This window comes from Blastocystis sp. subtype 4 (genome assembly GCF_000743755.1).
Source record: "Blastocystis sp. subtype 4 strain WR1 chromosome Unknown seqid_0007, whole genome shotgun sequence".
Lineage (NCBI taxonomy): Eukaryota > Bigyra > Opalinata > Blastocystidae > Blastocystis > Blastocystis sp. subtype 4.
The window spans coordinates 29,188-41,091 of NW_014569540.1; the positions used below are offsets into that span (position 1 = coordinate 29,188).

At 39.8% G+C, this 11,904-nt stretch overlaps 6 protein-coding genes across 6 annotated transcripts; 5 read left to right on the plus strand and 1 right to left on the minus strand.

Moving 5' to 3' along the window:
* Positions 1 to 276: 276 nt before the first annotated feature.
* JH06_0068 (hypothetical protein) lies at positions 277 to 1,067 on the plus strand (the record flags this gene model as incomplete). The annotated part of the gene is made up of 5 exons (XM_014674493.1): positions 277 to 391; positions 422 to 468; positions 500 to 622; positions 700 to 780; positions 813 to 1,067. 5 exons carry the CDS (start codon positions 277 to 279, stop codon positions 1,065 to 1,067), a joined length of 621 nt encoding a protein of 206 aa, XP_014529979.1.
* A 687-nt stretch (positions 1,068 to 1,754) lies between these two features.
* On the plus strand, positions 1,755 to 4,078 carry JH06_0069 (hypothetical protein; the record flags this gene model as incomplete). Its single annotated transcript, XM_014674494.1, has 7 exons — positions 1,755 to 1,908; positions 1,940 to 2,028; positions 2,059 to 2,430; positions 2,472 to 2,609; positions 2,639 to 2,796; positions 2,827 to 2,977; positions 3,008 to 4,078. The coding sequence occupies 7 exons, from the start codon at positions 1,755 to 1,757 to the stop codon at positions 4,076 to 4,078; spliced, it is 2,133 nt and encodes a 710-aa protein (XP_014529980.1).
* Positions 4,079 to 6,339: 2,261 nt separating this feature from the next.
* Positions 6,340 to 7,515, plus strand: JH06_0070 (hypothetical protein; the record flags this gene model as incomplete). Its single annotated transcript, XM_014674495.1, has 5 exons — positions 6,340 to 6,461; positions 6,494 to 6,691; positions 6,719 to 7,019; positions 7,050 to 7,378; positions 7,410 to 7,515. The coding sequence occupies 5 exons, from the start codon at positions 6,340 to 6,342 to the stop codon at positions 7,513 to 7,515; spliced, it is 1,056 nt and encodes a 351-aa protein (XP_014529981.1).
* A 94-nt stretch (positions 7,516 to 7,609) lies between these two features.
* Positions 7,610 to 7,981, plus strand: JH06_0071 (hypothetical protein; the record flags this gene model as incomplete). The annotated part of the gene is made up of 2 exons (XM_014674496.1): positions 7,610 to 7,849; positions 7,880 to 7,981. The coding sequence occupies 2 exons, from the start codon at positions 7,610 to 7,612 to the stop codon at positions 7,979 to 7,981; spliced, it is 342 nt and encodes a 113-aa protein (XP_014529982.1).
* A 40-nt stretch (positions 7,982 to 8,021) lies between these two features.
* On the minus strand, positions 8,022 to 9,089 carry JH06_0072 (glycosyl hydrolase; the record flags this gene model as incomplete). The annotated part of the gene is made up of 2 exons (XM_014674497.1): positions 8,022 to 8,468; positions 8,499 to 9,089. 2 exons carry the CDS (start codon positions 9,087 to 9,089, stop codon positions 8,022 to 8,024), a joined length of 1,038 nt encoding a protein of 345 aa, XP_014529983.1.
* Positions 9,090 to 10,050: 961 nt separating this feature from the next.
* Positions 10,051 to 11,891, plus strand: JH06_0073 (hypothetical protein; the record flags this gene model as incomplete). The annotated part of the gene is given in 8 exon segments (XM_014674498.1): positions 10,051 to 10,074; positions 10,092 to 10,262; positions 10,293 to 10,580; positions 10,610 to 10,700; positions 10,730 to 10,941; positions 10,972 to 11,206; positions 11,238 to 11,691; positions 11,723 to 11,891. The coding sequence occupies 8 exon segments, from the start codon at positions 10,051 to 10,053 to the stop codon at positions 11,889 to 11,891; spliced, it is 1,644 nt and encodes a 547-aa protein (XP_014529984.1).
* Positions 11,892 to 11,904: the final 13 nt, after the last annotated feature.

Genomic DNA, 11,904 nt, shown 5'->3' on the forward strand with positions numbered 1-11,904 from the left:
ATCTATATATCCATTCTAGTAAGGTACACCCAAGTTCTAAAGTAATCATTCATTTAACTTGCCATTCGTTCTTTCGATTAGTTTCAGCGTTATTGCAAATGAGCTCATTTGATATCGATGTGAACCTAATCCTCAGCAACTCATCTCTAGTCATGTAACGATATCGAAGTTCTAAAAGCATACACCAGAACATTAGAGAAGGAGTATCGTCATCTGAAGGATTCTTATATTGTTTTGTCATCACGGTTTGAGTATTCTTGGAAAGTGATAATTAGGATGTCAAAAGTTATGCCAATTCTGAAAGAAGAGTTACCTGGATGCAATTGGGACTTCACAGCCCAGGACAGTCAAAAGGCCCTGGATAAGTCAATCGAATCTGCGATAAAGGATAGTATATTTCGTTTCATGGTTACTAGTGTAGAAATTGGTCAGGATCGAGGATGTCTAAAGTTGTTGGATACAATGCATGTATTTTGTATTTTATGTGGATTCTGTGTAGATTCCTCGCACGAGCATCTATTGTTGCAGTTTTAATTCGAGTGGAAAGTTCTTGGCTTGTGGTTGTTTCAATGGCTCCATCGTCATTTATAAATATTCGACATCACGTAATCGGATCCGTCATGTACCAGTGTAACGGAGTGTTTAGTGTAGATTCGTTCCATTACGGGTCATGCAGGTCTAGTAACGAGTGTAATGTAGAAGAAAATGGAACAGATGATAGGTAGGTGGATCAAAGGAGATGATCGCATTGTGACTACATCTATAGATAAAACTATTCGAGTTGTCTTGTATACTATGCTTCATCCAATTAGGTGTGGAAGCCAATGACAGGAGAGTTTGAAACCCTGATCAAAACGGATATGATGGTAATGAGTGCCTGTCTGTTTGGTGTGGGTGATCGTGATGTATGTGCAGCTGTTGGATCTCAGAATCGGATTCTTTTTGCCGATATTGGAGATTCAAAAGTAATTCGTCTTCTAGAGCATAAATATCAAATCAAATCGATTGTAGAATACAAACAATATGTGGTAATCGGAGATTGTGGTGTAGGAATAAGGAAAGGATGATAGTGAAGGGAAATGTTATGGTAATTAACAACTCGACATATGATTGTATCAATCAAATTTCTCGACCCAAATACGAAATTCAGAATATGACAATCCATCGGAGTGTGAATGGTGACGTTAGCAAGATGCGATGATGATTAGACGAATATTATCTTGCAGTAATGTATTCAAATAATATCATTGAGGTTTTTTTAATGTATCTTAATTTTCCAAACTCATTAATAGGGATGGTGTTGATCTCGTTGAATTGTCAACTTATCAAAGTATGATTGTTATCGCAGTTTGACTGATAGTTCCTGAGTTGAAGACAGTACATGCAACTTGTACCATCATTGAAGATCCATCGCTATCATTAGTCTCTGTAGTCTCTCAAGAGGAGAATATCGAAGATATAGAAGAGAAGTTGGAATGTATTTGCTCATTAATTCATAGGATCATTCCTCATTTGTACATTATTGCTGGAGGAATGACAGGTCAAACCTATCTTTGGCCAGTGTATCGACATAACGTAGGAGTGAAGTAAGGAGTCGAGACTAGGTGTTCCAAAAACCTCGAGTCATGAAGACACACGATGATTCGATCTACTGCATCGATTATTCTGTCTCAAGTAAGATGCTAGCAACATGTTCTCAAGATCATTCACTTATTTTGTGGAAAGGTGTGTAAAGTGTTTGTTCAGATTTCTTCATGCAGGTTGTCATTCCTGTGGATGTAGATGACAAACCAAAACGACGGCCTCCACCTCGTTTTGCTTCAATGGCAAAAGCATCCGAACGAGAATCGACTAATTCACAAGCATCTGTTATAACTGTGAATGCAAGTCTTGGAAATCCAGAGCCAAGTTTGTTCTGAATGAGAATCTCATGAAATAGAGAAGGAGGAGAAAATGATTCGCAAAATCTCCAAACCGTTGTGTGTAGACTCGAACATTGCGTTCACAAAAGATTCCTGTCTTATAGAAGTGAGGATATTGTGAGATTGTGATTCTCAGTTATCTAATGTGTATTCTGATTTCTCATCAATGAATGAGACTGTTACATCAAATCCCAAGTGGCAGGACAAAGTAGAAGTCTTGGAACAATTCAACAAGTACATCGAGACTCACCAGTCTTTATTTTCTTCAAATCAGGAAGCGGTAATTCAATACGTTATGGTATTTTCAAAAGACTTCAAAGCTGCAAACATCAACATTCTCAAAACGGCTTTAGGGATTCTTAAAACGATCATTTCATATTGTGGAGCAGGTCCTCGTGCGTGTCAACCTGTAATATCGGCCTGCCTCTCCAAAGTTCATGATAAGAAACTCGGTCCTGATGTGACATCATTGTTAAGCACAGTAGCCGAGAAAATCGGTCCAAATACTGTAGTGAACCAAGTGGGCGTTGTCTTGTAATGAAGACATAGATTTGCGAAGAAATGAGTAATAGCAAGATTCTAGCTCAACAGAAATCCCTTTTAATCTATCTTAGTACACTGATTGAAGAATTTGGAGCAATTACATTGAATCTGAAACCCCTTCTCTCGTACATAATTGGGAATCAGGTATCTGAATTATAGTATATTTATTATAGGGACTAAAGAATTCACATGCAGATGTGAAGAATAGTGCCATCACTGTTTTGTGTACTCTCTATCGCCAGTGTGGAGAAACTATCGAGATGATGATAGATCAGAGCGATTTGAATGAACTATTGAAGAAGACTGTGAAGGAAAATCTTCAAAAGGAGAAGTAGTTATGATAGGAAGAATGCATTGGTAGATATGACCCTTCTCTCTTGTCACAATATCAAGAAACTCCTTCAAACTCAACACAACATTCCTCTCAGATTGACAATGTGCCTCCACCTCCAAGCAATGCATCTATTATCTCTCTTACAAGTTTAATTGATCCATATGATGCTACAATTGATGTCCTTCTCATAATCTCATATTAGTTATAGCTTCAGCCTCTTCTGACTCAGATGCGAAATACGAATGGAAAGGATAGTTGGAAGGAACGACAAGAAGGAATTCTACGGGTTACAGAACTCATGGAAAAGAAGAAACGAGTCGTTAATAACAAATCCATAGCTGATTTAGTTGCAGTACTCAAAGAACGACTCTCTGAAGTTAATCTGAATCTCCGTGCCAAAGTCTTAATCTGCATTGAACAAGTAATTCGTGCCCTGGGTCCAGATGGTATTGAATACGCATCTGTTCTTTTCCCCGATATGTTACGACTCTGTAACGAAGCTAAACAGAATATCATTAGTGCTTTGTATTCTGCTCTTACTGCTTGGGTCGAAGTTGATGCCATGCAGAAAGAGAGTCGATTGAATGCATTAGGACAATATCTGTCAATTGGCCTTAAGGCTCCCAAAGGACGTTTATCTCTCTTAACATGGTTGCATGAATATGCTTCTCTTATCGATCAGAAGACCGCTGTTCTAGTGGCGAGTGATCTGTTAGATTGCCTCACAGATAAGGCAGCTCCTGTGAGAAACAAAGCAATGAGTATTCTCGAAACAATCACTCCAATATGTCCGCGAAGTATTCTTGAAAGCAATCTGAAAGGACGTCCTTCTCCTGATGTAGCATCCCTTCGACAGTTCTTTGATCAAATCTATGCTAACACGCCATCTTCACGTCCTTCCAACTCATCTGCCTCAACAGCACGGGAATCGGAGCCAAATCGAACAGAAATGGGTAATCGTATCCAGTCACTTGCTAATCGGCCAAATGCACGAGTTCTTGTCAAACCGAAAGCAGGAGAGGGTTTCAAGTCTCGATTCAGTAACGTGAAGAGCAGTATCCCAAAGCCGATGCCTCGTGCATCTTCATTATCACACTCTCGTTTGAGTGAAGACTCATTGAGACTCAGTTATCTATCTGCCACTCGAGGTGCTCATCCTATGCATTATTTAGTTCTAGAAACATCGATTCGAAGTGAACTCAGTTCTGTAACAGGAGATCTATCAGAAGCCTTCTTCCTTTCTTATCCTGTTCCTCTGAATCCTCTGAATTACATCTAGAAACATACCAAAGAGGAACGTGAGCGACGCAGTGGGCCTTGGACAGTTGTGAGTATCAATACCACGGCTCTCTTCGAAGACTTTCGAGAGAGCGTAGATATGGATTGGGTTGAACGTATGATTTCAGGAACAAGCGAGAGTTGTATAGAAGTGATCAATGCATGGTCCAATCTCTTATCAATTAATTGGGAGAGTGTGATAGAGAATACTGATGTGATTTTGAAGTACATTGCATGGAAACTCCTAGTACGACCTGTGCCCAATCTCACAGCCAAAATCTATACATTCTTCAGTGATTATCTGACAGTGTTAATTGAGAATAAGTACATATTTGATGTTGGAATTATGTAACAGTTACACTATGACAGAATATGAATTAACTGTGATTATTACAACTCTCATGAAGAATAGTGGCGATAAAAACAATGCCCCAAGTGTAAAAATGTTCTATCAGACACTTGTAGCATGTGCAGATCAGCGCTATGTAAGAATAAAAAGGATTCGTTATGAGTAGATGATGTGGCTCCTTATGAATGGTTTGGATGAAGCAAATCATTTGGTTATTGAAACAACACTTTTGTTCTTCCGAGAAATGATGGATATGAAAGCAGTTCAACTTGCAATTCACGATAATCTCAGGAAAATCATGAAACTGGTAAGAACAGTAATTGAATCTGAAATAGGTCGATCATTCAGATCCAGCGGTACGTTTACATGCAAGACAACTTTGTCAGGAGACTTTAGTAACCGGTTCTATTTCAATGAAAGATATTGAACAGTATTTGAGTGAATTGTCTATTCGAGGACAAGATTTCCTCACTACTACGTTAGATCAACCAATGTCTTACTATCCATCGAGGAATATCCAAGTGGATGAACTTGAGCAATCTGAGCAAATTCAAGAAGTTCCTGAGGAACAACCAGAAGAATCATCGGTCGGTGCGATACAAGAACTGAATGAAGAGTCTATGAAAGAATTTATGGAGCGTCCTGTGCGACAAGAACCGATTCAGCCTGAAGATCTCTTTGTAGTAGAGATTGGTCCATTCAGTGAGATGGATATGCTAATTCCTCCAGATGATCTTATATCCCTTCAACCTCCAGTCCAAACTGAGGAAACGAACGAAATAGGAGATGTGAGAAAGAGTCTTCAGACACTCTGTAGTGCTGTGAGTGAAGTGATTGATATGCGAGTCCTGAGAAACCTCTATCGTGATGAGTACGAAGAAGGAATGCATGGATTAATGACTCTGAAGCAATGGTTGATGAATGAAAATGGTCTGCTTGATCGTGATGAGTTACATCGATCATTTGGTGAGATATATGGTTGGTTATTGGATATTATGGAAGTGATGGTAAAAGGTAGAATGAATGATGAAACGGTTGATGAAACACTCTTAGCATCGATACTCAATGTTCTTCTTCTTCCATTCTTGACACAGTGTGTTGACAAACAGGTGCTTACTCGACTATCTTCATATGATATGGATCGATTAGTGAATCTGTGTGTACATGGTATGTTGCATGATCGATTGGTGACCTCGCCTTCACAGGATGCAAAGCGCCATGAAGGCTATCAGCGAATTCTCTCGAGTTTATGTAGTACTTGGGACGTAGCCCAGTTAGTGGAGACGATACTTCAACAAAGTGCAGATATTGAAGGGCAAGACTATGATGGAAAGGTTCAATTAGTGTTTGCTCGAATGTTGGCTCGGTTGCGTGAGAATCGTGTCAAGACACTTCGAGCAGGAGATATCAATAAGAGTTGGAGAGAGAGTTGAGGCGTTACTTGTAGTCATTCCATTGTGTGACAAGTATCTAGGAACATCCTCTGAAATACAAGGAGAACTGGATATGATGAGATTAGAACTAACGCAGAAGGTGGTCACAACAGCGAAGAATCCAAGATTGAAGAAGATTGTGGAGAAATCAGTTCCTGCAGTTCAGTCAACCTCCAATGTTGTAGATAAGGTTTGATTTGCTATTTGGGTATTCCATAGTATATAATGCAATTAGATGAGGAGGCAAAGGTAATGGAAACGGAACGAGCATCAGAAGTGACAGCTTCATCTGTGCAATCTATATTGGAACGTGCTCAAGCGGTTCTTGCCAAATCAAGAGCGGCACGATTGAAACAGAATGAATAGTATCATCTGTTTGTTGGAAATAGGATTAGATTGACTCAGAAGTACATGTGATCAATTGATGAGAAACCGCGGGGATTCAATCCTACTAGATCCAAGCAAAAAGGAACTGAATTCATGCAGAAGCGATTTCAACAACTTGCAGGAGCTGCGTTAGACTCATTAGGACTATCGCGAATCGAGGATGAACAGTTGATCGCCCATCTTGACACTCTAGATGAAGTTGAATCCTATCTACGGTTTGTTTGTATTAATATGGAATGAGTGATAGAGATGTGGAAAAAGCATCAAACGATGTGTATAGCTCGTTTGAGTCTACGCGTGATTCAACTTCGAATCTAATTAGCTCTACTTCAGAACTTTTGCAGTGTTATAACAAAGATCCGACTATCCGGAATGCCGTCTCTCGTTTCAAGAAGGTTAAGAGTGTCTGTGAAACTTCGTTAGATAAGCAAATTGTTTGCACTGAGTGATGAAGTTAGTCCTAGAAATCTAGAATAGAAGAGAACATCTTTGCAAAATTGGAACTACGGAGAGATGTTTTGCATGCGATTCATAAACAGATCGAAGAATGCAGTCAGCTAGTATCTCGACATCGTTTGGTTTTGGAGAATTACAACTCCATCAAGGCTGACGAAGAGGCTTTGAAGCTTTTAACTGAAGCAGAGATTGCTGATATGCAACAAGAGTGTGACAAACTACGAATAGCCGTGGAAGAACAAAGGATACAGTTAGATGGAGATGTTACGAACTATGTAACGAATACACTTCAGTTTATCGTAGAATGCTATTCTTATGTAAGGATTCAGGCTGGTTCTGATCCATAGTTAGGGAATCTCACCTCACTCATCCAAGCAAGTCTTCACACAGCAGTGACATTCACTCCTGATGTCCCAGCGAACTTGTACCCTCCAGAGTCTGCTACAAAAGAAACAATTCAACTATCATTGAAAGCAGGTCTTAGTACTATTCAGTGTGTCGAGGTTAAGAAAGGAGAACACATTTGGTGGGAAGTGAGTGCTTCAGGCGATTTGGGATTTGGCGTATTGTTTAAGAATGCACAGGATCCAAAGGAAGCAGAAAAAGGAACACAAGAAATGGGAATCGAAACAGTGGAGGCAGTCCATCGAATAGACCCCTCAACAGAAGAGATCCGGTATTTATTTGAGGAAATATTGATAGTATAGTGGCCATCTAGAGTGCGAGAAGGATGGGCTCGTTGAGTTTGGATTTGACAATAGTTATTCGTACTTCAGAGGGAAGAGTATCGAGATTAATGTGTTTAAGCAATAATCATTGAATTATTGATGTTTGTCTGTTTTTTAGATGAAGAAATTACCTGAATTATTGTATTTCCAAAAATCCTTTGACATACAATTAAAAGCGAATGGATAGCTCTCATCTGAATTCTGATGAGCCAAAACAACCTACACCTAGCGATTATGAACAAGAGGTGCGGAATTTTCGGGAAGAGTCAACCCTAACAAGAGAGATACAGGAGAATTATAAACGAGAAGCATTACGAAAATGTAACGAGTTGCATACTATATTACTGAACTGTTACGAAAAGAAGTATTTCTGTGGTACTGCCGAAAAAGAGTTCTGGGATTGTTATCGGAAAGAACGAGTAGGATTAGAATATGAATACAATTTGTAGGGATTCAAGAGATCAAAAGTTAGTGCATGGGCATATAAGATCCATCACCGAATGACACCACAAGATGATTTTACCAATGAAGATAAGAAAGAAGATCAATAGTTATTTTAGGCCTTGTTTCGATTACAAACATGAGAGTAGTTCATTTCTTCACCATTTCTTTCGTTATCTTAAGATACATATCAGGATCACGACCATAATCATCATACCCCTGTTTTTTCACCGCTGTTTCGATTTGAGTCCCTTCATGCCACTCATTAAACGAAGTGATCGAGATAATTTCAGGTTTTAACTGAAGAGCTGCCTTCCACATTTCCCGATAATAATTACCATTATTTCGACTCTTTGTGTTGACTCCATTCCATGGTCGAACTGGAGAATCATCATATCCAGGACCTACAGAAGGGATAAACAGACCCGGAGAACTCTCCTTCATACGTTTCCAATTCGATATACTGCTTCCATAGACAAACCCTTGGGACGCAAAATACGTATAAGAGCCATCAAATCCTCCTTGATTCAGTGCATAAGAATCAGCTTGATTCACAAATAAACCAATTACATAAGCATTATAGGGAGTATTTCGAATCTATGGATAAATGAGAAGGATAATACAAACTGTGTATGATCCTGAAGAAGTTAAGAGTTCTTTCCAGTCCTCACTTGGAACCGTATACGAATCATATATGTAAATTAGAGGCTTATTCTTATACCGATAAAAGGCAGGATGACCTCCATAATGGTCAATAAGATAAGCAATATCATGTCGAACTGATTTGGCAGTTCGGTTTGTATATGGTTCAATATGGAAACAGACCTTCTCTTGAAATTCATCAGCAATATCCAGAATCAAAGGAACAAAGTCATTTACAAAGACAATCGCATTATCATCACGCATACTAGGTGGATACCAGGAAAGTGCTAGAACTCCAATTCCTCCACGAATTAATTGTTTCATATGATCTCGAATGACCTCTGGATCAGTACTTGAATACGGACCCAACTGTGGATAAAACTTGGCTGCGATATCCTCTGGAGGATGATGTTGCCTTCGAGGATACCTCATGTTTGTTGAGGCAGTCCAATGAGGAATTGTCTCATGATTCCAATGACTCCACTTTCCGTTTACCTTTTCAGAAGCATACCAAGAATAATAAAACGCGTGCACTCGGTAAGAAACACCTGTATTCTTGTTTATAGTATCCATCATGGCATTATTATCCTGTAAAATCAAAAATAATATCATTTCTCACCATATTCCTCAGATGTGTCCGAAATACCTCTACAGTCTTATCTTCAGATACTACTCCTTTGGAATGAGATTGGTTAGTGCTTACACTAAAATCCTGCAAAATGGAGCCAATCGAGCGGAACCTCGGAGATGTGTCAATCTGTACCAATCTCTTTACCAAAATAAAAGCAATAGTCAAGGGAATAGTAATCAAAAAGAGAACTGTTACTCCACGATATCGATTCAGCATCAAATGAATCATCTCTTATAGGCTTTCCAACAAACAAAAACATGTAACAAAACTTACACTATGATACAGAATCTAAATACGATTAAATACAGTTCATACACAAATCAAAACTCAATCGACATGTTGGCATCAGAGTGAGCTGTGGTATCCTTTTCATGGTAATCAAACATAATGGATATTTATCATCAGAACCAACACTCAGTCACAATCAGATTTGCTCTCACATCCTTTTCCTCACAAAAGTTCAGAACAGGTCTGTGCTTTCTCATCAGTTCAATAAACACGTATCAAGAACAACCTTACCTTTTCTTCTCCCAGAAACAAAAAAACAATGAGGTCAATAATTGTGGAATAGACCCTCTGATTAGCCCTAACCAGATGGAACGGTATTTGCTAAAACGATGGACATAGAGTCAGTAATATTAGTGATTCGAATTGAAAACGATCCCAGAGACGATGGTACTAAAATAGCATCATCAAGAATCATTTCGATAATGATACCTGCAATGAGATAGGCACATCATCATCATTCCAGTTCCCTCTCCAACAAGCAAAATAGCCATAAGAACGTTATTAATAATTCTGGAATACTAGAAATATCCATAATTTTCGTCAACAGCGTCTTGTCCGATAATTCGAGTTCTAGAAAGACTTCTAGCATTCTAATATTTTATATCGACATACATAAGAATGGCTGAAGTAGAGAATACTTGGGTTGATTCAAAGACTAGGCAGCTGTGCTAAAAGACAAATCAGTTGTAAACAAGGTAAATAATTCGTGGAAATATTTAATTTTGCAGGGTGCAGATGCCCGCATGGCTTCTTTCGTTGGAGCTACTGCGGTTGCAGATCTCGTGAAGTCAACGTTGGGTCCTAAGGGAATGGATAAAATCATTCAAAATGTAACTGTTGGAAGTTGAATATGATAATAGGTCACTACTACGAACGGTTCTCTTCTAGTGACAAATGATGGAGCAACGATTCTTAAGTCTGTGAATGTGGATAATCCTGCTGCCAAGGTACTTGTAGAACTCGCTCGTATTCAAGACCAAGAAGTCGGTGATGGAACGACGAGTGTTGTCGTTCTCACTGGAGAATTGATTCGTGAGGCCGAGAAGCTGATTGATCAGAGAATTCATCCCATGGTTATTGTGGATGGTTGGCGTTTAGCAACGGCTGCTGCTCGGAAAGCATTGGAAGCCTCTGCTGTCAATCATTCTGTATGTATTCACTATTCGGTGTAATCTAGAATGACCCTGCTGCCTTCTACAACGATCTTCTGAAGATTGCTCGTACGACTCTTTCATCGAAGCTAGTGAATAGCGACAAAGAGCATTTCGGTAGGATATTGGGAGGTGGTAATCATCAGCTCGTCTTGCTGTCGATGCTGTTCTTCGCATCCGCGAGTCTGGAAATCTTGACTACATTCAGATTATCCAGAAACCGGGAGGTTCATTGAGTGATTCGTTCCTTGAGGAGGGATTCATTCTGGAGAAGTCATTTGGTGTGGGTCAGCCTCGTGTATGGGAGCATCCGAAGATCTTAGTGGCTAACACACCCATGGATAAGGATAAAATCAAAGTAATGATGTTGAGGAGAATTCATGGTTAGATTCAAAGTACTCGTGTTCGTGTTGACAGCATTGCAAAGGTAGCAGAGATTGAAGAGGCAGAGAAGGCTAAGATGAAGGCAAAGGTGAATCGTATCCTCGCTCATAAGATGAATGTGTTCATTTCTCGTCAGTTAATTTATAATTACCCTGAACAGCTTCTGACTGATGCTGGAGTGGGCAGTATTGAACACGCCGATTTCGAGGGTGTAGAACGATTGGCCGCTGTATTAGGAGGTAAGCAAAATCGAGACTATTTTAGTCATAGCTGATATTGTGTCAACATTCGACAGTCCAGAATCAGTCCGTCTTGGTGAGTGTGATCGGATTGATGAAGTAATGATTGGTGAAGACAAGATGATCCGGTTCAGTGGTTGCAAGGGAGGTCAGGCATGTACTATTGTGTTGCGTGGAGCTAGTTCCCATTTGCTGGAGGAGGCGGAGCGATCTCTTCATGATGCTCTGGCAGTACTCCAGCAGACACTCCAACATCCTGAACGTACACTTGGAGGAGGTTGTGCAGAGATGATTATGGCAGAGGCAGTCGATGCTTTGGCTCCGAAAGTGGCTGGTAAGAAGGCACTGGCTGTTGCTGCATTTGCCCGAGCCCTTCGTCAGATGCCTACGATCATTGCAGATAATGCAGGTCTGGATGGAGCAGAATTAGTATCTCAGTTGCGTGCTGCTCATCACAGTGGTCACGTGGCAGCTGGTCTGGATATGTAAGGAAAAGAGAAGGAGATTTATGAATAGAGAGAAGAAGTGTGTTGGTGATATGAATGAATTGGGTATCTTTGAGTCACTTCAACTCAAAAGGCAAGTGTTACTGTCTGCAGCAGAAGCAGCTGAGATGATTGTGCGAGTTGATGAAGTGGTACAATGTGCTCCTCGTGAGCGTGTTCCAGATGAAGGTCGTCATTAAGGGTAATTTGTTT